Source organism: Falco biarmicus, chromosome 1, assembly GCF_023638135.1.
Source record: "Falco biarmicus isolate bFalBia1 chromosome 1, bFalBia1.pri, whole genome shotgun sequence".
NCBI lineage: Eukaryota > Metazoa > Chordata > Aves > Falconiformes > Falconidae > Falco > Falco biarmicus.
Window position 1 is genome coordinate 2,951,824 of NC_079288.1, and position 27,573 is coordinate 2,979,396.

General features: G+C 43.8%; 1 protein-coding gene across 3 annotated transcripts; it reads left to right on the forward strand.

Moving 5' to 3' along the window:
- The first annotated feature begins 270 nt into the window (after positions 1-270).
- On the forward strand, positions 271-27,434 carry LOC130149376 (ATP-binding cassette sub-family A member 9-like). Of its 3 annotated transcripts, XM_056338936.1 has the most exons (40): positions 271-400; positions 1,346-1,594; positions 4,555-4,667; positions 5,160-5,370; positions 5,572-5,730; positions 6,669-6,769; positions 7,138-7,364; positions 8,201-8,339; positions 8,834-9,019; positions 9,606-9,738; positions 10,399-10,570; positions 11,287-11,345; positions 12,272-12,382; positions 12,866-13,041; positions 13,368-13,487; positions 13,835-13,973; positions 14,507-14,597; positions 15,230-15,369; positions 15,842-15,961; positions 16,517-16,676; positions 16,978-17,144; positions 17,581-17,708; positions 18,131-18,268; positions 18,831-18,944; positions 19,366-19,536; positions 19,698-19,811; positions 19,975-20,085; positions 20,670-20,735; positions 21,288-21,379; positions 22,406-22,526; positions 22,861-22,978; positions 23,242-23,333; positions 24,139-24,314; positions 24,809-24,884; positions 25,381-25,475; positions 26,082-26,201; positions 26,498-26,638; positions 26,809-26,888; positions 26,981-27,036; positions 27,162-27,434. In XM_056338936.1, the coding sequence occupies exons 2-40, from the start codon at positions 1,480-1,482 to the stop codon at positions 27,249-27,251; spliced, it is 4,938 nt and encodes a 1,645-aa protein (XP_056194911.1). In that variant the 5' UTR covers positions 271-400; positions 1,346-1,479; the 3' UTR covers positions 27,252-27,434. The 3 variants fall into 3 exon arrangements, with proteins under 3 accessions (XP_056194911.1, XP_056194905.1, XP_056194920.1); XM_056338930.1 differs by lacking the exon at positions 271-400 and having other exon boundaries at positions 1,110-1,594; XM_056338945.1 differs by lacking the exon at positions 271-400 and having other exon boundaries at positions 1,110-1,594; positions 22,864-22,978.
- Positions 27,435-27,573: the final 139 nt, after the last annotated feature.

Genomic DNA, 27,573 nt, shown 5'->3' on the forward strand with positions numbered 1-27,573 from the left:
TTTCAAAGCTGTAAAATTAATTCATTCTCTGGTAATGCTATTTTTTAAGAGATCCTGAGAAAGTCCCTAATTTAGCATGCTGAATTGCTTCTTGATACAAGTTTTCTGGAGCTTTCAGTTCTCCTTTCTCCTGAAACGCATTGCTTGGGCTGCCCTCTCGGGGGGGGGCACTGGCTCCATCCCCAGCCCTTCTCCTCCTCCTGGCAGGTATATGGGCTGATCCAAGGCTGGCCCTCAGCCCCCTTCTCAGCAATCCTGTGGGACATGCTTGGGGATTTAATTAATGTTATTTTGAGATGCTATGTGCTCTCTAGCTGCTTTTCAGTGAAGCCCCAACGGGTTGCCTTGGATTAGGGTCCCAGTATGCAGGATGGGATACCCCAGGGAGCACTCACAACAGGTATCTTTTATATATATATCTATATGTTAAAATGCATTTTTGATGCATTTTCTGCAGCTAATGCACAGGCATGCTAAGGCTTCGCACTGCACCAGGTACTGCCAGCACACCATGGCACAGGGTATGGGTCAGAAACGTACTGTTTTGTTAGTGAAATGCATCTCAGATTTGCTTTTTGCCAGTAAGAATAACCTTCCCCATTTCTCCCTTGTTGCCTGATGGGAAGTGATGCAGGAAAACACTGCTCCTCTCCTAAATTAGCTCATTCCTTGAAAATGAGTAAATCGGCAGCTGCAGAAGAGCTCCAGCCTTTTGTTAAGCAACAACCAGCCAGCCTTTATGTTTTTAGTCAGCTCTGCAAATCAGATGCAGAATCCTCAAGCTGTTGAAGTTCCAGGACAGTCAAATTCCTTTAACTATTTGAATTATCATGTGGCTGTCCACCCTTCCAACTCATTTGGATTTCCTGGCTTATCTGATTTCCTCACCTCCCTGTTTTGAAAGCAGATCCATTTGAAAGCTATTTTTTAAAAAATACAAAAAAAAAACCCAACCCAACAAACTCATTCTGATTCCAGCTGTGTGACAGCTGCTGGAAAAGCAATTAAAAGGAGGGGAAACTAAAAAAAAAAAAAAAAAAAAAAATTGTTAAAAACAAAGAGGGAAAACAGAAACAAGAGATCAAAATCCTGTTGGTCATCGGACCCAGTTCATCTCTGCAGAGGAAGGCGTGCTTGCTGACTCATGCTCTGAGCAAGATGAGGAGAAGGTGGTGAAGCTTTCCTCTGGAGAACTCGGGCAGGGACGAGGAGGTTGCTTGGCCACAGATCGGGAGCTCCTTTAGCCCCTTTTCAGGGCACCACAGCTCTCCTGCTGCCGCTCTGTCCTGAACTTGTAAGTGCTGTTACGTTGCACACGATGCACGTGTTGTGTTAAATCCTGCAGAACGCAGTGTTGGTGTCTCCGAGCTGTAGGCCAGCTGGGGGTAGGTATTGCTCCCCATTTGGGTCATCGCTTCAGAAGCGTTGGGAGCGTTTGCACCGCCAGGACAGACTCTGACGTCAGGCTGGGAGAGGGGCATGGCCACTGGGCTGTACTACAGCGTTGAACCCTCTCCAGGAGTGCAAAGAGGCGAGGAGCCCAGACATATCAGAGCCGAAGGAGGCATATTTCTAATGGGAAACACATTACCAGGTAAGGAGTTTCATATTGCTCTTTTGTTAAGGGAAAAATTATACCCAGGGCGTTTTCATGCAGGGGATGTTTGGTGATCAGTTTTTTACTTATTATTTTAATATAGTGTGATGCTGAACGAATAAGAGCTGTGCTTTCCAACTCTGTTCTCTGACAAGTGTTAAGCTTCACACCAAAATGTTTAAGAAGCAAAGGAGCAAGAGTATTCTGCTTTATGGGCATGTGTGGATTTTGATTCTCGCTGCTGATGTGCTTTGGCTCCAAGCGAAGAGCTGCAGGTTGAGCACTGGGTCCTCACGGTTAATGATCCCTCCCTTCGCTCCCCTCCTCTGGCTTTGCTATCGCTAATAAAGGCTTCTAAAAATGCATAAAAATTTCACTTCCCTGTAGGACTTGTTGAACTTTGCTACAGAGCAAGCTTAGAGCTGCTTTTTCTCTAGAGTAGGAAAAAAATCCTATTTCAAACCCCATGTGTTAAAGAGTAGAGTCAGTACAAACCTGTCTCATACTTATCAGGAGTTAAAGACAGGGCTGGGTAGGGGCCAGAGGCATGTTTTATGTTTGCAATAACTGGCAAACAGGAGGGTATGGGGGGAGCACGTTCACCTCTGTACTCCCCACACACAGGGATTAATCGCTGGCTCTCGGAAAGCCGGCGGCTCCTCTGGGAAGCAGAAGATGCGGCGCACATTGCTTGCTCGTAGCCAGCATCGAGAGGCTCCTGCCAGCACTCCTGAAGATCAGCTGGCTTGTAGGGAGTCGATACGCCCTCTTTGGTTTCTATTAGAGGGGGGGAAATCTGAGGACATGCCAAATAGGAAATCCCCGAGATGTATAACCACTCCATTTATTTACTGGGACGTGCTTTCCTGGGACAGATTTTGGTGTAGCAGAGCTAGACACAGGATCCCAATAAAAGTCACGGCAATGCTGGGGGACCGTGTTCCTGGAGAGTGAGAAGTTCGGGTGCATTTATTGAGCCCTCCGGAGGGAAATGCTTCCAGAGATCCCCAGTTTCACAAATGATGCTCTTAACTGGTTGAAAGATTATTCAAGCGCTGTTGCCTCCAAATAAATTTCTGATGGTTGTTTCTGTCTTCTGAATCTGAAGTTTGGAATCTCAGGTCTTGTGGAGGCATCTTTCCTGCTTACATTCTGTGTCTTGTGATACCTCACTGAAAGTTAAATTCTTCCTGATTAAGTTTGTAGGCACCATCACTTGTGTGGATTTTTTGGCGTCATGTTTCAGCTTCCATCAGTAATTCCTTCCTGCTCCACAGGAAAAAACAGGATGAAAACTGGTAGAAATTTAGTTGGAATTTTCTGAAAAGTTTTCGTTTTGCTCCATCTTTTTTTTAATGAGGTGATTGTTCCATCTGTAGAGATTCAGTACAGTTTTTAGAAGCCCATCAAGTTTTCCGTCCATGTTCTCCAAATACTCCAGCCTGAACCTTTATTTACTGCCCCGACATCCTGGGCTGGGCTGCTGCTGCTTTCAGTTCACAACAACTGAAATCCAGACCGGGGCAAAAAAAGTAGCACTTCCTAGAAATCCCTTCCTCATTGCCTTTACCCTTCGTTGTAGGCTGTGGTGGGGAAGCACGGGAGAAAGCTCCAGGCAGGCAAAGCGGAGCGCCGGGGAGATAAGCCCTGTGCTAACAGTCAGAGGGTAAACAGGGATTCTGGATCCATCACCCCTGGAGTCCGCAAATATTTAATTCTTCCAAAAACAAACAATGAAAGGAACAGAGTAGTAAAACCGTTTATTAACTCCAGCTGCCTGATCCGCGAAATCAGGAAACGATGTCCAAGGGGAAAAGAGCACTGTGCATTTGAGGTTGCTTTGATTTTTGGTTTCAGCCATTTTAAAGGATTAAAATTTAAAAAAAAAATGTTCTGAGGTTTCCTCCCCTGCTCTCCTTCTGGGAAAGTCTGGAAACCAGTAACTCTGAAATCACTGTTGTTTTTGCACCGGGTGTTTGCTGCTTGGCCACGTGATCAAAGTTGGAGCTGAAATAAATATTCCCCATAAAAATATCTCAAATAAATACTCCCTGCTCAGTATTCAGGAGGATACAGAGGAAGACACTGGTGTGTTAATGCTGCCCTGCTCTAGCTATACCAGAGTTACAGTTCATTATATTAGCATTAGGATGAAAAAAGAACAAATTGGTCCTTTACCACCTGCTTAGGGGAGACAGTTTTAGGCTACTTTTAGCATCGAACCGGTGTTCCTAACTTGGCCTCCTGGGTGGCAGCCACCTTCCACCTGTAGACAATGTGGAGGGAAGGCATGTATGTAACGGGGATGGTTTAGGGTCTAATTACAATATCCAGAGCCGCTGAGCAGGGGCTTGCCAGCAAACAGCGTGTCTAAGGCAAGACGTAAAGTCAGTGTAAGAAGTGCAGTCTGAGGCTCAGCTCAGGTGTGCAGCTTAAACCAGAGCTACTGCACTCAGGAGCTGGACTTGACACTTCTGCTGCACACCATGGATGCTTTCAGTATTTTGAACAACTGAATAATAAATAAATAAAATTTATGTCTTCCTTTGGAATAGATTTGATTGATATAGATTGATATAAATTGAATCTATATGCCGTTCAGTCTTCTCCCATTTTTAGTACAGGACAGACTAGCTCTTCTGTTGTTAATTTTACGTAGATAAGGAATGAAACTCTAGCTAGCCAGTTGAAATGCCTCTTTCTCCAAAGTCTTTTTGGGATGAAGGATGGATCTGTGCACGTGGAAGGGGCAGCAGAGTCCAACCCACCTCTCCGTAGCCTCGCGCAATCTTGGACTATTTCCTTTGAACTCCTTGGTTGTCCCAGCTGTAAAATCGAGAGTTCTTAACCTTTGACGTGTTATTGGCTTCCTCAGAAGTGATGTTTACCCAGGGAAATATATTAACTGCCAGTGACTTGTTTTATTCTAAACGTTATTATTTTCTTTCTCATCCTAGCTGGGAAAATGCAAGGGATATTCAAGAGAGCCTCAAAAATATTTTGGCAAACCCGTGCTCTCCTATGGAAAAACATTCTCTTGATATGGAGGATGAAGACAGAAAATTTTCAGGCAAGTATCAGTTCTTCCAAAGGGGAGTTAAGGATTTCCACTACAAAGTATTTTTGCATTGCATTGTTTTTATGCTAGGTGACATATGAGAAGCCTCAGCTGGTAATGTGGTTCTCTGGAAAATGTCAGAAATTATACTTCTTCCTGGGGCACTGCAACATCACGGCATAATAAGGGCTTGTTACAAAGCTGGCTTGTTGCTTTTGGTTGTTGATCCATTGCTGCACTGAGGAACACAATGTCCAGTTCATGGTTATGGGTGTAAAATTATCAGCAGACCTTCTTGGCTCTGGTACTAAGAAAACATGTTTTTCACTTAGAACATTCCTCATCTTTTAAAATTATTACACCTGTGAAACAGCTCTTCCTCATTTACAGAAAGAAGGCATTCACGGCCGGAGGAGCTGGACCAAGAAGGGTCCGTGAAGATGCTTTCCAACCTCCAGGTCACTGGGCTGCCACTCACCTTTGCATTTTCTTCCCTTCATCTAGGAATGGATTACGTCAGTGGTTTTTCTCTTAGTGATACTAATATCATCGAGTCTGATATTCCACTACCCGCGGCAAGAAATCCCTTACGACTTCCTCGGCCGATTAGATGATCCAGCCTTTAACGCCACGGGGGTTACGCTCACGTACACACCCGTGACAAACACCACCAGGAGAATAATGAGCAAAGTGGCTTCAGATTCTGCAATGAAGGGTAACGCTGCTTTTAACCCCTGTTACAGATGCGTTGTCCGAACTGACCTGACACAGCCCTCGTTGTGCTGGGGGGAGAAAAGCATTCGGACAACGCAGTTCTGAGGGTGCGAATTGTGGCTGATGCTGTTGTGTGGCTAATCAAAGTTTCAGCTGCAGTGGATTTTTTTTCTTCTTCATCTTCTTCTTTTTTTAATGACAGGTATAATAATAGAAGAGATGGAAAATGAGAAAAAACTGGAAAAAAGAGGAATTTTTGAGGAAGACGTTATTGGTGTTGTTTTTAATGATGACTTCTCGTATCGTCTCAGATTTCAAAGCTACAGTGTGGTGTCTCCGAATGATGCCTTTGAACACATTGGTAACAAAATAAATGAAACCAGAGAACTTGATTTTTACATTAAAAAATGCTTGGATCCTGTGGTGCCGTGCCACTCGGAAGGGATTGAGGCTGTATGTGCCAAATGCTTCAAGAAAGATATTAATTAGGATTTGACGTTTTGTTTACTTGTATGGAAACAAATGTCAGAGCAAAATGTTTTTAAGAACCATGTACACATTATCCACGGTCCTTTTTGTCCCTCTCCCTTCTATGTCTTACCATGTCAAATCATGCCTGGAAAATGAGCATTGTGTGTGCTAATGTACGTCTAACATACAGCGTGTGGGCATCTAATATGTTAAAACATAAACCTGCACATATTTTTCCACACTACTACTGCTTTGCCCAAATGCACCCCTATTTACTGACTAAAGTAGTGAGCTATCTGAAACAAAAAGTTTATTATCAGACAAAAATCAAGTGAGTTCATCAGTTGATGGGCAAAAAAAAAAAAAAAAAAAAGTGTTTTGCAAAGATCTGGTCTTGGAAAATGGGAATGATGGAAAGGAGATTTATTCCATCTACACAAGTCAGTAGCTCTTTGCAGAAGTGACCCCAGCTCCAGACGTGCTGGATTTCCAAGAGGGGTTCCGCTCCTGCCCTCGGTGCTGGGCACGGTTACGGTGGCTGTACTTGGAGCCTGGGCTCCTGCCAAAATAGGGGAGCTGAGCGTGGCCCTGGAGATGGGGTTGATGCTGTGTGTGGTGGCCCAAGGAGCCAAAGCCACCAACTCCCAGTACTACATTATTCTTGGAGAAAAACTGACTGCCTCAGGAAAAAGGCTGAGTAAAACTAAATCTTGATTTCCTGACTCTTAGGTCAAATACGTTTTGAACCCCACACCTTATACACAAGCATTTATGTACACGTATATGGAAATATAGAGATTAAATTCTTCATTTTTTTCCTTCCTACAGATACTTGCTTCGATTTTTCATCAAGTAGCTGCAAAATTCCTTCATACTGGTACACAGGTTTCCTATCGGTGCAGTCCAGCATCGATGCAGCAGTCATAGAAGTAAGTGTGATCAGGTTGGAAAATAGGTTTTCCGTTCTTTCTGGAGTTACCTGTGAACTGAAAAAAACAACCAAACCAAACAATAAACAACCAAACCGGTTCATTTTCTGTGATCACTAACTTTTTAAATACATAGCATAATTCAAAAGTTAAAAGAATGATAGATGATCCTCACGGCTTGGGGTGCAGTGTTAGTGTTTATTACAAGGCAATGCAAAAAGATGCTAAATATTGTTATATTTGCCACTTATACATGTAACATTGTTATTGGCAAACTAATAATTGTAATGCTTATGGAAACCTGTTTGTGCTGATGTTGGCTGTTCTGTTGCAGAAAATCAAATTGATGGCTAATTTATTTTCTTTAGATGAAAACAAACCATTCTGTCTGGGAAGAGATGAAGTCAATTAGTGGCGTTCGTCTGGAATCACCCTTGATCAAACCTTTGTATAAACTGGATTATATTTGGTTCATTGTTTACGTCGTATTGTGCTTCTCCCCATATATGTACTTTTTATCAGTGAAAGTTCTGAGAGAGAAAAAGAAGCTCAAGGTGTTAATGAGAGCAATGGGATTGGAAGACATCTCATTCTGGTAAGTCTCATAGAAAGGAACCCATAATTAGGAATTGTATTATCTTACGTATGTAAGATGTACCCTAGCTTGCAGGGTGGGTGCAGGTCCAGTACCACCACTCAGCGGAGCAGCAGTATTTCCCCAGGCCCCAGCAGCAGTCATTTGCAATCCCCTAACCATTCGCCTGAGCTCTCGGAAGCCAGCTTTTGCATGTTGTTGAAGCAAAACCTTTGCTGCTTTTTACCTGTAGCGTACCGTTTGCTGGAGGACCTCGATTTCCAAGAACATTGCTCTGATACAGGATTTGTTGTTGTTGTTGTTATAGTTAGCTCTGCTCCCCCTCTCCCCCTAAAAAAAAGAAAGAACACTCTGTGTAGCAGAGATGCGTGTAGCAAGGTTCTTGGTGTTGAGGTGTTGCTCAGGAAATGGGTGGGTACACTCAGAAAACACAGAAAGTGAAGAAACCACAGATTTTGGAGAAAACTGCAAATGGTGAAGCACAGGGGGATGTAGCCTCTTAATTAGATAAACAGCCTTCCAAAGCCGCCTGAGCACGGGCATTTCACGTCATTAGGAAAAGCATGTGAATGAGTGGGACTGGCTGCAGAGCCTCTGCTTAGCTGCCCCGTGGCTCTTTGCTGGCATCAGCATCTGCAGAGATTTGGGTGGATGTGGGACATGGGTGTTTGCACCTTTCCAGACTGGGAACTGTCAGTGGAAGTGTATTTGGAATTACACTTCTTTTTTTATTTATACAAAAAAATATTTGAATTAAAAAGAGTGTTTTGTATTGGCGCTGTTGTGGCAAGTGCTGTCTTGTACAGAGGCAAAAATAACTGTGCCTTCGTTTGTAGGTTGTCCTGGAGCTTGCTGTACACCGTTTACATCTCAATAACAGCAAGTCTGCTGACACCGATCACGATTATAGGAGTCATCCATGACCACAACTTTTTCGAAATATATTTTTTTTATTTCTTTTATGGCATAGCATCTGTAAGTCTGCTTTTCTGTCCTTTTAGATGCTGTGTGTTTTTTTCCATTTCCAAATTAAGACATCTGAAACTGGGAGACTACAGAGTCCTCTAGGTCTGGGCGTTGCATGAGAAAGCAACAAAAATACCTTCACTACTGGGATTTATTGTTATAATCTGAAGGGTAATATATCACTCCTACTACATTTTGGGAGATTCTGACTCAAAATCAGAGTAAAGAGAGGTGCTAACACCAGCATTAATGGGAAGGCTGGGGCTGCCACCTTGCATCCAGCCACCTCAGGAGGCTGAGAGGGGTCTGATCCATCTGTCCCTATAAACCTGCCCTAAATGTCGGAGCTAAATGATGCAAGCCTTGTCACGTGCCATGTGCATCTCTAGGGGTGCAACTGAAACTCAGCTGGGTCTCTCATTTTACTCATTGAATTTTCATGTTGTTGTTTTTAGTTGCCAGCAGAAATGCATCCTGCTAACTACTGATTTTCTCTGTTACAGATTCACTTCTGTTTCATGCTCTGCTCCTTGTTAAAGCAGCCAAATATTGCCAGTTTTGTGGCATTTGTCCTCCACATCATCTTTGGATTGCTGGGCTTTTGGACATTGTTTGAAAACCTACCACTGTCTTTGGAATGGATTTTTAATCTCTTCAGTCCCTTTGCCTTTACAGCTGGCATCTCAAAGGTACGTGCAAATTTAAAAGCCAGCACATTGTGAAAGCTCAGACCACAGCGAACACGCTGCGGGCTGTATACAGATAACGGTAGCTGCTGTACATGAGTCACATTGCCGCAATGACCCAACCACACCCCTCTGCTCTAGATGCTTTGCAAAAATAAAAGTTTACTTCAAATAATACATGATAATTCATAACAAATATAGCTGGACTGTCAAATACCTCATGAATTTTACCAGCTTTATATACACAGTAATTTTTGATCTCTGGGAAATTATTGTAGCAGTGGGATGTGTCTGGTGGGTACCAAGATCTGCAAGAACCGTGAGGTCGTGAAATGCTGCCTTAGTAAATACCGTGTGCATCACTCTTCTGGTGTAGTAACTTCAGCACACATTTGAATTCAGCTTACTGAAGCACTTCTGATACTCGTGGTCATAATAAAGTGTTGCCCTGCTTACAAACAGCATCGTGATCACGAGCGGGCATGGGTTCCTGGCAGAAACGGTCATGATGACACAGCAGTGGCTTGCACATAGTATTTCTGGGTAACAGAAGTGTTATATCTAACTTGCGCTCTTTTTTTCTGCCTAGATGATAAAATTAGACAAATATGGACCAGCCTTTACACCAGAATTGTACCCTTTCTTTAACCTGTACCTCATACTGAGCCTTGACAGTGTCTTGTATTTGCTGTTGGCCATCTACTTTGATAAGGTTTTGCCTGGTAAGCAGAAATGTGAGGGAAAGAACATACATTTCCTTGCACTTTTCTTCTCGTAAGGGGAAAGTTGCCAAAGGGATGGTGGGATAGAACTGAGAAACCTGTAATCTACATGGAGCAATGGAACAGGTAGCGCTGTAGTGAGCTGGTCAGGTTGTGGAAGGGCATCTTAACAGCAATGAGCCTTGCCACGGTACGTCAGGGGACAAAACCTGGATTTGCTGTACTGCTCAGGAAAAAAATGGTTGGGAAGGATCCTGTTTTCCCAGGAGCTGGGTGCATGTAGCTACCTCATCTAGTCCTGTCTCAAAACCAGGCTCCAAAAGGAACGGTAAAACCTGCAGTGAGGCACTAAGATCCCAGTCCAACAGCCCTAACCAATGGGTTTAAAATTATACTGTAGGATTTGACCTGATTTTCCTACACCTTCTGGGCCAAAGAAACTGTCAATGAACAATCAGTGTTGTGGTTGTTCCCCACCTGCATTTACAGAGCGGACGAGCTGACAGCTTTAACTGCGAACTTACCGATCCCTTTGTGGCTACTGGAAGTCTGTGTTGTGCAGCTATAGAGGGTGAGGTGGCTGGGCACGGCATTTGTCAGAGTCAAGTTGGCAGCCAGCAGGTTTTGGTTGATATTTCACCTTCTCTGTTTCTGAATCAGGGAAGTACGGAGTGCCATACCCCCCTTCCTTCTTCCTGAGACCGTCGTACTGGGTCAAGCCCAGGAGTGGCTACGTGGGGGTGCAGGCTGTCACCGAGGGCAGCCACCATCCTGTCCTCAGCAATAACATCGAGCCGATGCCTCCAGGCTTTGATGGGAAGGAAGCGATCAGGTAAAGGCTCCTGTAGGCATGACAAATATAATGCTTTATTTGACTAGAGAGCGTAGACCTCTTACACTGCTAAACATTGGACTGAGCCATCTGATGTATGCAGATAATGTTAATAGAACACATGCGGGAGGGAAGGTTTGTTCAGCATTTCGTTCTGCTCTAGAGCTGGATTTGAACATTTATCGGACATGGTGCATCCCTGTACCAGGGACTGACTTGCTGCCTCACACTTTCCGCAGAGCAGCAGCAGTAAGTCTGTTCCTGTTCCCTGCTGTCTTTAAGAACATGGCTGATGGCACGTGCTGCACAAGATACCGTTGTTGCCATCCTTCCAGGGCTAGTCTGGCCTGTCGCTACTGCTACCCGTTGCTTATTACTAGAAAGCAAATGTAAATCTGCTAAAATACTCACTACATCATTGCTTTGAATTGTATAAACCAAATGTTATCTCCTTCCCTGGGGCCTCGTGCTTCATTCGCTACGTGTTCATTGAGTTTGACTTTGAAACCTTTTAAACACCTTGTAGAAAAGCCCATCAGCGAATTCTGCTGAGCGTACAGGAAACAAATTGCATAAAGCCATTCCTGCAGACGGGACCGAGCAGGAGCGGTTCGAGGAGGAGGTTGGGGAATATTCTTCGCATAGTTTTTGAGGCAGTGGAAAGATGCCAAAATTGTGAGAATTAACACTAATGACTTGCTTACCTTTCCCTTTAGACTAAACAATGTTACAAAAATATACAAGAAGAGGGACAAAAGAACGGAAGCTTTAAGGGGTAAGAGAGGTTTTGTATTTCTTTTAATTTAATTTTTCACTAGATATGAACACGAACTGTTTTGAAATGTACTGGATGTACTTAAATCTGCCTTCAGCACCAGTAAAATACATTATGCAATGATTATTTCTGCTGGGGTAAGTTACCAGCAAATTTCTACCAGGTTGTTATCTTCCTCTTCACTCCAGGAAAATGTCTGTTTATTTTTATTTTTTTTTTTTCAACAGCAGAAGTGTCCTTAAAAGCTGTGGATTTTGCAGGGATGAATCACTCTAAAAATCCCCTTTTAAACCTTCCTTTCAAAATGTAAATTATTTGGGGCAAACAAAACTTGATTCTATAGCAGAGTCTGCTGTCGCTGGCTGAGCGGTGTTCGAGCACTTGCACATCTGCCAGCGGCCGGTATGCAGGTAGATGGCATCACCAGAGCATAGTCAGGGGATATTTGTTAAATGTCTTTGTTTAAATAGAACTCCAGATGATGGTGAAATTATCAATATGGTCTCAAAGGTTTATATTGAGTAAAAAAATAAAGCTCGACCCAAACAATAGGAAAGGGAGTAGCAAAGTTTGAAATAGCTTTTGAAATCTCACGTGTTGGAAAGGCTATGGGCTCCTCTCTCTCTGTGGACTCTCTTGAGCCATGCTAAAATAAAAGGTTGTGAACCTCACAGAGAACACAAGTCAAATTTCTGTAACTATGAAGTTAATATGCTTGTTCTGTCAATTCAATCAAGGCAGGGCTACAAGTTCCTTACTGAGTTTAGTCCTAACTTGTGAAGATGTAACCCATGGGTTTGGATCTGTGGTTTTGCCTCTCAGCTTCAAAAGAAATGTCACTCGTGTGTCATACATGGCAGCAAGCTGCAGGTGCAAGTCTGTTTCTCACAAACTTCCATCCCAATGGTGTCCTATTTCTGTTACAGGTTTGTCCTTAAATATATATGAAGGGCAGATCACTGCATTACTTGGTCACAGTGGATCTGGAAAAACTGCTCTCTTACACATGCTCAGTGGATTTTCCAAGCCTTCAACAGGTAAGATGATGGACCTGAATGCTGAAGAGGAGAAGCTGTTTGTTTTTTCAAGCGTAAGGGAGTAAAGATGCAAACCCCCAAGTTTTCCCTCACTCTGGCTTGCTGTCAGTGCAGACTGGTCCTTCAACAGAGCTTCAGGGCTAGCGCATCCCTTAGGGATACGCTCACGTGTGCAGGCATTCACAGGCTGTTATTGCTCCATCTGGTTGGCTTGATGTTTTCCATGAGCTGCATACCTATAGGAAATATGGTTTAGTTCTTAAGGGATAGATTTGGTGCTCTGAAATATTTTTGAGTGGTATTAAAGCTTCGCACAACACAGTTTCGCTTTTAAAAAAAAAAAAAAAACAAACAAAACACTTGAGGAACATCCACAATGCTGGAATTAATGTCAAAGGTACAAACACAAAGCAGCCAGCTTTCCCCTTGTAACTGGGAAATGCTGTACAGTATGAAACTGGTTTCATTCATTCCTGTGTGCAGGTTCTGCGATGATATACAACTACAATGTTTCTGAAGTATGGCATATGGAAGGATTTCAGGCAATGGTTGGGATTTGTCCCCAAGTTAATTTGCATTTTGAAGCCTTAACAGTGAAGGAAAACCTGAGAACTTTTGCTCACGTCAAGGGTATTCAGCCGAAGGAAGTAGAGCAAGAGGTTGGTATGTGCTTGTCAGTCACCGGCCTCTGTATTGTGGCACCTCGGACAGTTGGAGCTTTCTTTATAAAAAATTATCACCAGCATCTTGTTCTGTGGAAATGAGAACAATCCTAATTTGGGAGAAAAGTGTTTTTTCAGTTCTTATCCACACATCGTAAGAGTTAGGATTCAGATTTGCAGTATTTATCTCTAAGCAAAGCCATTTAAAGCAGATAAGTTTCAAATCCTGAAGTTATAGTCTCCTGTACTGTGTGTGGCTATTTATGAATTAAAATGCGACCAGTGCTTTGGAAATCTGGCTCTTGTCTTTGTATGTTGCTAAGGTGCAGAAAGTTCTCACGATGCTGGACCTCACCAACCTTCAGGACGTTCGTGCCGATGCTCTGAATTGGGGACAAAAAAGAAGATTGTCTCTTGGAATCGCAATTTTAGGGAATCCCCAGGTAGGGACCAGTCATGTTTACACACACACAACGTGTGCTGTTTAGCACGTAGCTTTGCATTTGGACTTGGCGCACAGGCATTTGTACTTTTCCCCTGGCACTCCAAGTCTGCTGACCTACTAATTCAGCTTGGCTGCTGGCAGGATCGAGGAATCTAGGTCAATGAGAACCATCTTTTACATTAAAAAGGTAATAATATTGTAACAGGAGAAAGAACAATAAAAATGGCTGATATTTGAGCATGCATTTTATTCTTAGTGAGATCATCAAAAGCATGAAATGAAATGATGTAAACACAGAAATGCCGGCTTGGACATGCGGAGGTCTGACCTTGTTCATCTTTGCAGGTGTTGCTTTTAGACGAGCCAACAGCCGGGTTAGATCCCTGCTCCAGGCACCACGTGTGGAACCTTCTGAAGGAACGCCAGGCTGGACACGTGACGCTTTTTGCGACCCAGTCCATGGAGGAGGCGGATGCTCATGCTGGTGAGCTCGCCTTTTCACGCTGTGGTCGATGACGGTTTGCCAGTGAGGGTTTCCCATCGCAGAGCCCACCTTTGGGTCCTGCTGCGGCGCAGGCTGTGCTTGCTCGATGTGTTTTCTCTGGCAGTAAGCACCCAGCCCAGGCAGAGCGAAGGCTAAAATTCGACTGACGTGCTGCTCCAAGACCTTGCTCGTGCTCTGCTTCAGGATGAAGCAGTTGCATATTTTCTGGATATACCACTAGCAGAACGCACGCAAATTAGTGATAGTTTAATATATTTTCTATTTCCTTATTGCTCCCAGGTGGCATGGGAAATTTTCCCCAAGCCTGTAAGAATGCATAATTAAAAGATTAACCTTGATGCTTAGGAGAAAGGCAGCAGTTTAAAAAGACGAAAACCTTCAGCACTGGCTTGGTTTCGCTCGTCTTGATTTCATTATAAAAATGTCTGTTGAGTTCAGAAGGAGCAGAGCGAGGTCAGCCTACTGTACTGTTGTAAATCCCCCCTAAATCCTCTGTGTTCATACCTCCTTAGATCGGAAAGCTTTCCTCTCAAATGGGAAGTTACAGTGTGTTGGCTCATCTCTGTACTTGAAGAGAAAATGGGGAATTGGCTATCACTTAAGGTAAATCCTTTTCTTTCTGGTCATCACTCATTTGCTGAAAAGCTTCTAGTTGATATATTTCCTTGTACAGTCTGTGTCTCTATAGAGTTTCTATATAGAGTAATAGAAGTCTTGACAATTCATTTTAAAAGACTTTTGAGGCTGCCAAAAATATCTTGCTTTGGATAGCAAGCCGCTTTTCTTTGGAACCCAATCCTGAAAGCTCTAAGCATGTAGCTAAAATGACTTTGCAACCTCTTTCAAATGACTTTGCAACCTCCTTCACAGCCAAAAGAGGACCAGAGTAAAATGAATTGCTATTTCCTCATACTTGATGGTGCCAGAGCAACGTACAACGGCTTTAATGTGAAGCTGTTTTTCTTTGGATTCTAATTTCGGCATTCTTGGTTTAGCAGTATGGGGCAGGATCATTATTCTTAACCTCAACTTGCACGCATGGCAAAACCAGGGGTGCTGCAATGTCTATAAAAATTCCCACTGAAATGCTGCCCAGTTTTGCAAGTTTCCCTACGGCTTGAGGAACGACCGCTGGCTTTGTGTTTTAAATGGATGATGGATGCTTTTCTTTTTTGTTGTCTTTGGGGTTTTTTTCCTCATTTAATATTATAGCAATTGCTTTTTAATACAAACAGGGTGCACATAACTGACCTGTGTGACCCTGAGCTCACATCATCCCTGGTCAGACAGTACATCCCCGATGCCATGCTCAAAGGACAGAAACGGGGCGAGCTGTGTTACATGCTGCCTCTGGAAAATGCTGACAGCTTCCCAGGTAAGAAAAGCCTGTCGTTGTGCCAGAATTGGAAAGGGAAACCAAGTGGTAGGAAAAGCAGAAAGTAGAGTTGCTGTAAAGAGAATAACTGTATTCCCTGGTCCATCGTGCGTGGAATTAGGAAGCCCAAAGCTGCATAAATATCAGCCTTACAGGAAGCCTCTAATGGATGTGCTAAATTTAATAATGCAGATGAACAAAAGAAAAACCACCAGTTAATTTACAAACTAAAATCCACTGAGTCTCCTCTGGTTGCAGGATAGTTCTTCCAGCAGGAAGGCCCATGGTAATCAAGAACTCTGAATCTTCTACTACTTACCTCTAAAGAGTGCGATAATTTTGCTGTGCCTTTTAAGTTATGGAGATTAATGATGTGAATGCTAGAATGTGCAATGTCAATCATGCCAGTGTGAGTTTCTGCTCGACACTGGCCTTGGTGTCTGGGCTGAGTCTGGTGGTTTCTGTCATGCAGATCTGTTCAGCCACCTCGAGAGCAGCTTTCTCCAGGGGGTTGTTAATTATGAGGTTAGCAGGACAACCCTGGAAGATGTTTTCCTGAAGCTGGAGGGCAAAGAAGCCATTGATCAAGAAGGTAAAACTTTGACTTCAATTTGCAAGTGTGGCATGACTAAGGTTCCATTTATACATATGTTTTAATTGAGTATCTAATGGGTTTCAGTAAAATGTGAATTTTGGTAGTTTTTGGTATGTCAGGAGTTGCAGCTGTATTCAGCTTTCCTTTAGTGAAGAATATCTTCCTGGAGAAGTCTAGATGATTCAGTCTTGATTTTGCACAGGCTTTTAAGCACAAGAATTGAGGACTGATGTTGGAAGGGTATTTGCCTTTGAAGGGTATACTGCCAGACTGGGAGATGGGAGAAGATAAACTAGACAGAATACATTTCACAAGGCCGGTGAAGATACTGGATGTGTTGCCACATGAGCCCAGGTTCAGCCAGTCTGAATTCACTGATGTAAATTATGTTCTGGATAAATTATGGCCCCTTTTCTCTGCCATTGTTTCTTTTCTGGCTAAAAGATAGAAGTGTTTCTCTATTCAGAACAGAAGATTGTTGTTGTTTGTGATTAAAATGTGTCCTTTGAACGCTCTTTGTGGATAATGGTATTTCTTGTGATGAACACGCAGAAAATGGAGACCTGGAGGAGAAGGACAAGAGCCTCCCGGTGTTTTCTGAACAGGGGAGCAGGGCAGCGAGCAGGATGGCGCTCTGGAAGCAGCAAGTGTGCGCGGTGATGAGAGTTCGCTTCTTCAAACTAAAGCACGAAGGAAAGTTTCTCAGGTCCATGTAAGTACCGGAGTTCTCACCTGCTCTGCAGCCCTTGTGCTGGCTTGATGCTTTTCAAAGGATCTGATCATCTGCGTGAGTGACTGGGGGAAGGGCTAAATACTGGTGGAGGTGTGTTTGGCAGCAGAGAGTTAGGTGGGAAATGTTTGACAGCTGCAGTAATAAGGACAGTCGGAACTTACCGGTAGAGCTTTGAATTGCTTAACTTTCAAATTTCCCCTTGTCTTTCACAACATAAACCGCACAATTGGGCAAAGGTGGAGTTTCCATGGAGCCACTTATGGTCTGTTTTTCCATCCAGATTGCTGTTCTTTGGAGTATTTACCCTTCCAATGCTGATGCTTCTCATTGGGTTTCAACTGTGGGACAGCTCTGTTAGCTGGGAAATCACGGCTAGCTCATATTTTCTTCCTACTGAAGAGAAAATTCAAAATAAGTCGACAAAACTTCTCATCTTCAATGATACAGGTGAAGAAGAACATGTGATGTTGATTCACTTTCATGCACCACTCTGAGTCCTCTTAGAGTTGATAGACCAGCCTCGACTTACTCGTTCTGTACGTTCCTTTATACATTGGCTTTGAGAGGTGTTTTCTTTTGAGCAAAAGCAAATGCAGCTTTAGTGATGAAAACTGAGTAGCCAATATTTAAAAAAAGTAATGAACCAGGCAAATTTGGAAGAAAAAATAAAAAAGAGCAATAAACAAACTAAGTATGGAAATATTATGCTGTGTTTAACCAGTTTAATTAAAAAAAAATAGAGAAAAGATAAGTTTCCATAGATTCTGAATGTTTGGGATTTTTTAACATACCTCTGCTTTGCAGGTGGCAACTTGTCTACATCAAACTATTTCAAGAAAAAAACTTCTGGTTATGCTGATTTCTGTTCTTGACTTCATTTCAGGATCAGAAATCGAGGATTTCATTTCTGCTTTGAAGACTCAAAACATAATCCCAGAAATAACTCCTGCGAAAAACATCACAAGCATTCCACAATATAATGGAGCTATAAAAATATCCCTGGAAGGCAAGGTGAGGGCTATTTTTTCTTCTTTCACCCTGCATGTCAACAGGATTTTCTGAAACGTGTTGAAGTGAGGCACAGAGAAACATACACACCAGCAGAAGAGAGAGTATTTGCTTGATGTATTAAATAATATCAGTAGTCCTGTTTGTGGGAAACCAGGTTTATATTTGGTTCTTTCCACTGTGTGCTTCTTTATGGTGATCTTTAGAGAAAAGCATTCATTCTTTTATGCTTTTCTCCAGAAATTGTGGTCTTTACTGATCATTTCACTCATGGTACCAGTTAGCACACCGCCCGGTCTCCGCAGACCCACCAGTAAAGCCGTCTGGTTGCTTTTGTCTTTGCTTCCCTCCCAACCCCTCGCTGCGGTCAGCTCCTCACACCTCTCACGGCCATCAAGGTAACGTCTTTTCTCCTGCATCTGCAGAGCTACCGGTTCACGGTCATGTGCAGTGCGGAACCCATCAACTGTTTCCCCGTGCTCATGAACATCCTCAGCAACACCTTCCTCAGGCTCTTTAATTGCACCGCGCGCATCCGCATCTGGAGTGAGCCCTTTTACAATGTGAGTGTCCTGCCTTTCTTGGTGAAAATTAATTGAAATAGCCATCCTGAAGTGATAAGGACTTGGACAGCTTGGAGATGTGGTTGGATGAGCAACCTCCAAGAGCTGGGGTCAGTGGTCCCCTGCTGGCCAGCTCCTGGGGGCATTGCTCGGCCAGCAATCCTGGTGCCATTGAGTGACGATTCTCTTCTGCACTGTTTAAGGGCTCTGCAGGGTTTCAGTGCCCTACAACCTTTAAGCTCGTGCTGCATGGCAATATGGTAGGAATAAAACAGTAACACATGCAACCCCCACCTTTCTTCAGCATCCATCTGGCAAGAATCAGCATCAAAAAGATGGTCTCAACTGTAAATTGTTAAAGATAATTCCCATTACTTTTCTGCAAATTCTAAGGTGTTAAACGCTCTTTTTATATTGCCTTAGATTTTGTTTTTAAATGCAAATGACTTACCATTAGTGCTGTTGCTCACTTGCGTGTCTAACCATCCTGTGAGTGTTGAACTAGCCAGATTTTCCCTGGGCAGCTGTTGATGATTGTTGACTCTGAATTTCTCATCTGCAGACACACAGCCTAGAAGTGAGGACTGAGTTTTTTTTCATCTGCCTCAGCTACATGCTGATTTTGGCTGCTGGTTTGCCTCCTTACTTTGCAGTGAGCAGCATGGAGGATTACAAGGTAAAGAGCTTTAAGGGGGCTCACACGAGGAGTGAATGTGAATGCAAATGCAATGTCGGTGGAGAGTAGTTCATGTGCTGGGGGGCTGGCTGGCACGCCTGGGTGGGATGCCAGAAGAAATACAGCCACACAAGCACAACGTTGTACCCAAGTGCGTTACCCTGCATCTCAGGGAACTGGAGAATCAGAACAATTTGGGTGTTAATAAATACTTTGGGGTCAGGAGGATTATTTTTTTCTTCTTTTTAAGAACGATGTGTTTTTACACAATAGTAGAACTGACAAAGAACTGAAAGTGCTCGGAAAGGATGGGAAGGCACAGCCAGGGAGGGGAGGAGCAGGGGTAATGGAGGAGGAGGAGGAGCAGGATGGATGTTTCAGGCTTTTCTGAATCAGGTCCCTTCTTCCGTCTGCTTCATAGCTCCAGGCTCGCGCCCAGCTGCAGCTCGCGGGGCTCTTCCCCTCAGCATACTGGTGTGGGCAGGCACTGGTGGATGTCCCGCTGTTCTGGACCCTGATGTGCCTCATGTTTGGGGTCATGGTACTCTTCAATCGCATCTGCCCCTTGCAGGCCAGCACTGTCCTGCCCCTGGTGAGCTCTTTGCGTGCGGGAAAACAGGCAAACACAAATCCCCCTCCCTTGTTCTGCATCGAGTTTTTCTTAAAATACTTTAATGGAAACATACTGCTCTAGGCAGATTTTCATATATCTACATCAATCTCTGTGTTGCTGACATCAGTCTCTCTCTCTAGATCATTTGCGTCATTGGTTACGGAGTATCCCTTGTCCTCCTCATCTATTTAATTGCCTTTAAATTTCGCACGGGACGAAGCAATCGTTACATTTGGTCTTTCATCTTCATTCTGGTAAGTGAAGTGAATTTTCGCTCTGAAAGTGTTTGACGTACACATCTTGCCACTTGAGATTTCATTTCAAATATACTAGTATTCAACAGGATAACCCAAATCAGTGCCTATTTTTTAGCAGCAATGCATTAACATTGAAAACACATTTTCTGCTTTATTCCAGGTGAATGTCACTCTCTATGTACTCGGTGACCTACATGAAGCATGTTACTTCACCTTCTCTACTTTGATTCCTACATTTCCACTGCTGGGCTGCTTGATGATCTCTACACCAGTAAGTGAACATGTCGTACTAAATTCAATAATGGTCCTAATGGTGCAAACTGGAAAAGCAAGAGGCGCTTTCCAAATTCCCTGTCTCAAAGTGCCAACTGTCAAAAAGACAGAGTGAGAAAAGACAACAGGAGAAGGCAAGGTCCAGGCTGGGGAGTGTGAGAAGGGACCAAGATCTGCCTTGTTAATCCTTGGGTTGCTTGGGACGTTTTTGCGTTGTTTAGTTACAAAGAGCAGTTACAGTGACCGTGTGCTGACAGCCAGGGTAGCACGGGAAGGGAAGGTGGTGGAGTGGGAAGACCTGCAGAGATGAAGTGAGCTGACAGAAGGAGTTAAAAGGACTGGGAAGAGAGAAGCGATGATGGAAAAGGTTGATCTAACCTGGCTGATTTGAGGTGCCTCTAAATTAGCCGTAGCCACAACTCTTTGAGGCACTATGGACCCAAAAAATAAGTACAGACCAAACCTGCCTTATCCCATCCTGAAGAGAAGCTAAGCATCCCTACATCCCACACTTGCTCTGACGCTGCACTGAGGCTCACCATTCTAAGGAATTTTTCTAATTGTTTTGGTTTTCTCTTGTAGCGTTTCTTCTTGTATCACGGTACCGATCTTGAGTCGTGGAATCGCATCTTTGTAGCGGCCTTTGCAGTAAGGAACAATTTGATGGTGGTTCTTGTGGAAAGGATGACTGTTCTGGTGCACTGGACTTGCACTGGGCTTGTATAACTCTCCCCCTAAGTAGAGCATATGTTATGTGGTCAAAGTTTCATGTTAAATTTTGGCAAGGGAGGTACATCCAAGTAATCACAGGCTTGTGTCTCAAGTGACCCCTGGATGCTGTACCATACGTGCAAAGGCTGGCAAAAAGGGGGCTAGGGATTAAGTGGAGCTCACATATAAGGCAGATATATTATTAATCAGCTAACAATTTAATGCTACTTCTACAAAAGAAAGATGATGTGATCTCTAATCCTGTAGGATATCTGTTGGGGTGCATATTATTTGAGCAAAAACTGCAGTAGGAAGGCAAGGCTTTTGCAAACGATCTGCATATGAGATGGAAATGTATGCGAAGCATCAATTTAACTTCTTTTTCAATAGCTGAATTAAATGAGATAGGTTCCTGCATCCCCTTATTAATTTAATCAAGTGTGTTGTTACCTTGTCTCCATGCAAATCTAATACATTTTTGCTTTTTAGCCTTACATCCACTGTGTGATTTTTGCTTTTCTCCTGCGCTGTTTGGAGATGAGATATGGAGAAGCAGTTCCGAGACTTGATCCCATCTTCAGGTGTGTCCCAGCAGCCAGGTGCCTCGTGAGCCACGGTTATCCTGGTCTGCGGGGGGCTTGGTGCTGCACAGCCAGGCAAAAAACCCTCCTGGCTCACCCCTGACAGCAGGAGGAGGGGATGAGTAAACTTAAAAACATTTTGCAAAGTGTGACTAAAGCTCATATTTTTTAGTTTTAACCAGTTTATCTGGAAGGGAGGAAATTGAGAATGAAGGGAGGGATTTTTATTATTCCTTTGGGTCATTACAATTTCTGACTTTACTTACTGGAGTTTCCCTGAATATGTCTGGAGGCAAATTCCTCCCCAGTGTGTTGCAATAGGTCAGTTGCACTACAGTGTCCTAGAGAGAATAATTCATGGGATTTAAGCTGGGGGTTTTTTGTTTTTTTTTTTTTTTGTTTTTTTAGATTAAGATCCATAGCTGAGGTTTCAGGACATTTCACTACAGCCGGCTAAATTAAGTCACAAATTGAAATCCAACATTTTAACTCCTTTTCAAATGTTTCAGTGTTGCTCTCTGCAGGATAGAGACTCCCCCTAAAGCTTCATTGGGCTGGGGTCACCTGCTCCCGGCTTTCTGCTTATCTGTTTCCAACGACTGACCACCTAAGTCATGTGGGAGAAGATCTGTAAAAAATACTAACTCGTCAAACATTAACCAACATGACACAGCTAGGAGTTAGACATCCAAATAGTCTGAAAACCTGCCACTGCGTGTATTTTAATTCTCCTTGAACAGATCATTGGCATGTGTCACGCAGGGAACTGGTTGATACTGATGAAGGAAAAGATAAATCTGGCCATTATTTTCTCACTCATGCCAGTGGGATTTCTTTTATTTTTTTTTTATTTTCCCCCCATGAATAAATATTTGAGCAAATATACAGCTGTCTGTGGAATAGCTCCCTGAATTCAAATAAATTTTGGGGGGCGGTGCATTGGCACTGCCCTGGGAAAGAAGTTGTCAAACCAAGCCTTTTGGGGAGTGATTCCCAGCAACACCGTCTCTCCTCTTCTGCTCTTAGGATCCAGCAGAGGAGAGCAGCCACCCGCCAGAACAGGGACCCCCCTGGGGAGGAGCCCCCAGAAGTCCAGGCGGAGAGGGAGAGGGTGCGGAGTGTGATGGCCTCCCTGCCACCTGAGGAGGTGAAACCAGCCTTCTAGCTTGTTTTCTTCTGCATTTGCCGTCATCAGGTCTGTCTCTGCTTTCTTAGCTCACACACTTATTATTTACTGATCTGATGCCCAAGCGCACATCTTGCCATCCAGCCCACGGTCACCCTGGCACCAGAAGGAATTTAGCTGGCACTCTATTCTATTCTCATTCTGCTTTTTCCTTTTTTTTCTGTCGGTCCATTGCCTGAATTTTTAATTTAACAATTAGAATTCTCCTGAAAGAGTCCTATTTAATGGTAAGAACAGATGAGCTGTCTCACGGGAGAAGGGAAGAGCTTTTATTTCCTACTTCATCTCTTCACAGGAGTCTGTTATCATTGTCAACAGTTTGCGCAAGGAATACGAAGACAAGAAAGCCAGTTCCATCTTTAAGAAGAAGAAGAAAGTGGCTGTCAAAAACCTCACTTTTAGTGTCAAAAAAGGTTCAAGTATTTTACTGCACTCCCTATGTAACGGCTCACTTCTGATGTGAAAGTCACATTTGGGGACCATATTTTTGTTAGGATTTTCTTGTGTGCAACTGGACCCAACATACCCAGGCTACTGTATTCACAGTTTTAATTCAGGGGGATAAGTTAATGAACGATCCTTTCTCCTACTGTAATTGTAGATATTGCTTAGCACACAGGGAAGAAGGTCTTAGTAACAATAGTTGTTACTAACAGTTCTTACATATTTGTTCCAGGAGAAGTACTAGGTCTGTTAGGACCCAGCGGGGCTGGAAAAAGCACAACTATAAACATGATTTCTGGACACTTAATGATGACTGCTGGGGAGGTAGGTGATGCCTTTGGAGCAGCTGGAGGGATGACCTTGATGCGCTTTATAAATTAAGCATATGATAAGGCAAGCCGGCAAGGCAGCCCTTAAGTCAGGGAATTTATATACATGCAACCCTGGCTGTTTGCGGAAGTGAGAAGAAAGTGTTGATGTACTCAAAGCACATTCTAGGTTGCATCAAAATCAATGTTACAGATTTAAGGGTTTAAGCTGCACAAAATCTTCGGCGTGCATTGGACACCCATTGTGAAATTTCACAAACCCCATAAGAAATGTTGACTTCTAAAAAAAAAAAAAGGATGAAAACCAACACTCTTCATAAACAGCCTTGCAAAACCAGGAAATTGAAAATGAATGCGAACAGGGCTGGGCCAGTAACAATCCATCACTTAATTATATGCAGGATGATTAATGACATGTGCTGGGGGAGGGGAAATACCATTGCGGTTACAGATTTGGGACTGAATGTTTGAAATAGAAAAGTATTACTAGGAAAAGATAGTCTCATGTCCGTACTATTAGCCAGAGTTTTATGGTTGTACGGTTTTGGGAACACGGAACGTGTGGTTGGTTTTGGGAACACGGAACGTGTGGTTGGTTTTGGGAACATGCTCTCCTGGACTCAGGTGAGCAGAAGCCGCAGTAGATGCAGGTGGTCACTCCAGCGATGCTGGCTCTCCTTTCCCCTGTGCTTCTGAGGTTCCTCACAACACGGGAGAATGTGTAAGCGTGTTTCCAAGGGGCTCATTGCTTCCCCCCGGAGTAACATGCTGCAGCGGTGGAGGCGTGTGTGTTTGTGCAGGTGCTGAGGGGTGCCAGGACCACTGCTGGGGGGCCGGGGCTGGGCAGCCTGGGGAGCCTGGGCTGCTGCCCACAGCATGACCCGCTCTGGCCAGCCCTCACCGTGCAGCAGCATCTGGAGGCGTATTCTGCCATCAGAGGGATGGGCAAGGAAGACGCAGCCATTACCATCAGCCGGTACGAAGCCGAAGGGGTTTAGCATACAGTTCTTCCCCTTTCCAGAGGTACAGGACAGGGAAAGGTTTTTCTGCAAACAAACTTGGCTAGTGTGACTAAGTGACAGCACCTTCAGTGCCTCCTTACCCTGGAGAAAAGGGATCTTCTGCTACTTTATACTGTTCTCAGTCCCTGTCATTGAAGATTTTAGCCTTAGTTTATCCAGAAAACGATCAAACTTGCTCCAGTTCATGGCCTGTTACATGAGCAACTCACTTTTCTCATTAGCTGCACTTATTATTAGCTGGAGTTTCTGCAAAAATTCTGTAATTTATCATCCGAGCTAGGAGTAAAATCACCAAGTAATTAATAAAATAAAATAATCAAAAAATAATCACCCCAAGGTGATGCATATCGGCCAAAACAAGTATGTTAGTCTCTGGCTTGTCAGTGCCCCTGACCACAGAATTAGCAGAGATGGTCATTTCAGTGTTTTTCCTTTCTGTTGCCCACAGCATAGCAAAGGCCATGGATCTCCAGAAGCATTTAAAAATCCCAGCTAGGAGGTTATCTGCTGGAGAAGCCAGAAAGGTACGTGTCAGGTTTGTGTTCGCTACTTGAGCAAATCCTGCTTTTTCTTCCTAGAACGTGGTGCACAGAAAACCTTCAGCACAGCAGGTTCCCAACACAATTTGTTTGCATCAATAAATTTTGAATACAGCCTGGCAGGATCCTTCCCCCTCCTCTTTCCCCACTCTCTCTCACTGTGTGTGTAACAAATGCTAAAGGTAATCGCCTCTTCAAGCCCCCCCACATGCATCTGCCAGTAAATGGGATGGAAAACCACTTTCAGATCTTTGGCAGGCTTGGGAGTTTTGGGGAAAGCTGATTTGGGGAGATTAAAATGTGAACTAAGAACACCTGCGGTGGGGATTTTTGAATCCCTGTTCCTCCTGCATTTTGGAATCAAAAGCTTCAGCTTCTGAAAGATTCACAGGGATTAAGATGATGTAGCAGGACAACTCCACAGTTTTGCAGGTAAATTAAAAGCAGACCTGACCTGACCTGGGTGTCTTTCCCATTTCAGCTGTGTTTTGTGCTGAGCATCCTGGGAGATCCGACAGTAATGCTTTGGGATGAGCCATCAGTGGGCATGGACCCCAAAGGGCAGCAGCGTATGCGGTGAGCAGCCCTGTTTCAGCAGAACCAAGAAGCATGTAATAAATTTAACAGGATGGGTCTTGCCCTCCCTGTTGTAGTAACTGTTGGGCAGGCAAAGAGGTTCTGCCTTATGGGCTGAGTACATCTATATTTTCTGTTTTCCCTAATGTGCAGGGATTGGGGTGCCACTTGCTAAACTCCTTACTCAGCAGGCAGTAAGCCCTTGCTGACCATCAGATGTAATCTTAATGTTATTGCACCCAAAAAAAAATCTGAGTAGACACCAGCTGAACCCATGTATTTGGTACAAAAGACAAAAATTCCTGTTTTCTTCAGAGCAAGAAAAAAAAATTATAGATAGATGATCCTTTTCATCGTTCAGTCCCTAGTGCTTTTTGTCAATAGTTTACACTGAAAGTGTAAAATCTGGAGGGATGCTGACATGACAAATTGCAATGTAGTATTGGCGTCCACAGGTCATCTTCAAACAAGGGAACTGGAGTCTTTTAAATAGTCATCGGCTTTTTTACAATTTTATCATTTCAGTTGGCTTTTGGGAGGGAGCTGTAAACCAGGAGATGTTCTTCGGTGATTCCTGGGAAGTAACTGTGATCCCTCTGTTCCCAGGAAAGTGATGCAGACCGCTGTGAAAAGCAAGGAGCGTGCAGCCATCCTCAGCACGCAGTCCCTGGAGGAGGCAGCGGCGATGTGCGACCGGGTGGCCATCCTGGTGGCGGGGCAGCTACGGTGGGCAGTGGGGTTGCATTTTTGCAACCTGGGGTGCCACCTGCTTTTTAGTCTGGAGTTTGGGGCGTTTTGTTTGGATTAGATTGATCTTAATTTTTTTTAATTCTTAATCTAATACAAAATGTTTGTTTGGATTGTCCCAAGTATATAACAACCAGTTCTGTGAGGAGATGGATTGTTTCGGCAGCACAGTTAAACAGCTGATGAGTAAGAGGAAATAAATCTGCTGCTCATATCCAGTGATTGTTTTATTTCCCAGTTATGATGGTTTGAGCCATGTTTTTCTTCCTCTGCAGGTACATCGGTTCCCTTGAGGATCTGAAAAGTAAGTTTGGCACGAGTTACCACCTCGAAGTCAAAATGACGGACATGGGGCAAAGCGATGCTCTCCACGCCGAAATCCTGCATCTCTTCCCCTGTGCGGCTCGGCAAGGAAGGTCAGTGCCCTGTGGGCTGCACGCCCAGCCCAGGCTTGTGCTGGGATGCCCTGCTACTCCTACTGACCTTGCTCAATAACTTACCCGGGAGTACAGTAACCCAACAAGCACCCCTAAACCTTGTTGCTGAGTCACAAAATGATGAATTCATCTTTTTATTACTATTTCAGGACTTCTTCTTTGCTTATCTACAAGATACCAATGGAAGATGCACTACCTCTGTCCCAATCTTTCTCTAAGCTAGAAGCAGGTAAAAGGAAACAAGCAATTAAGTAAGGCGATTGCTTTCAAATTGTTCACATGGATTCATTTTTTAAGGATGCCTTCTCCATTCTTCTGCAGCTAAACAGAATTTCAGGCTTGAGGAGTACAGCTTGTCATTGCACACTTTGCAACAGGTATGCTGACGTAGAAGTGACAGGTTAGAAACCGATGGTATAAAAAGAAGAAATAGGCTGTGACCCATGTACATACTGTCAGTCCTTGGCAGTAATGGGGCTGTTTCCACTGCATTGCATTGCAGGTGTTCGTAGACCTCACCAAGGACCTGGAGGAGCACGACCTGGATGTGGCATCTGATGGGGCTGTGGAGCAGAGACCACTTCATCCCTGAGCCCTTGGAGCCACAAAGGAAAATATTCAGTGTATTTCATCAGTGTTACTGATACGTGCAATCAGATGCAGCCCTAGGACTTGGTTACCCATGTCACAACTCATACTGCTCTGCAGGTTTTCTGCCTCACAAAGAAAAAAAGAGTTAATATTTTAATAAATAAAGCCTTTATCCTTTGACAAATTGATGCCTGCCATTCATCTGTAGCCCTGATCAGACCAACTCATGAAAATCCTCTGTGCTGAGGAATAACCCTGCCAGGTGCAAGGGGGCTCAGTCGTTGGAGACTATAGTGCAGACTTGGAGGAGCCTGCAAAACCCT

What these genes read in the sequence shown, in the direction of transcription:
- LOC130149376 (XM_056338936.1), top strand. Translation starts at nt 1,480, where the DNA reads ATGGCCACTGGGCTGTACTACAGCGTTGAACCCTCTCCAGGAGTGCAA. An exon ending in TTACAGCTGGCATCTCAAAG is followed by an intron (nt 9,020 to 9,605) that starts GTACGTGCAAAT and finishes TTTTCTGCCTAG; the next exon opens with ATGATAAAATTAGACAAATA. An exon ending in GGAAAGTTTCTCAGGTCCAT is followed by an intron (nt 16,677 to 16,977) that starts GTAAGTACCGGA and finishes TTTTCCATCCAG; the next exon opens with ATTGCTGTTCTTTGGAGTAT.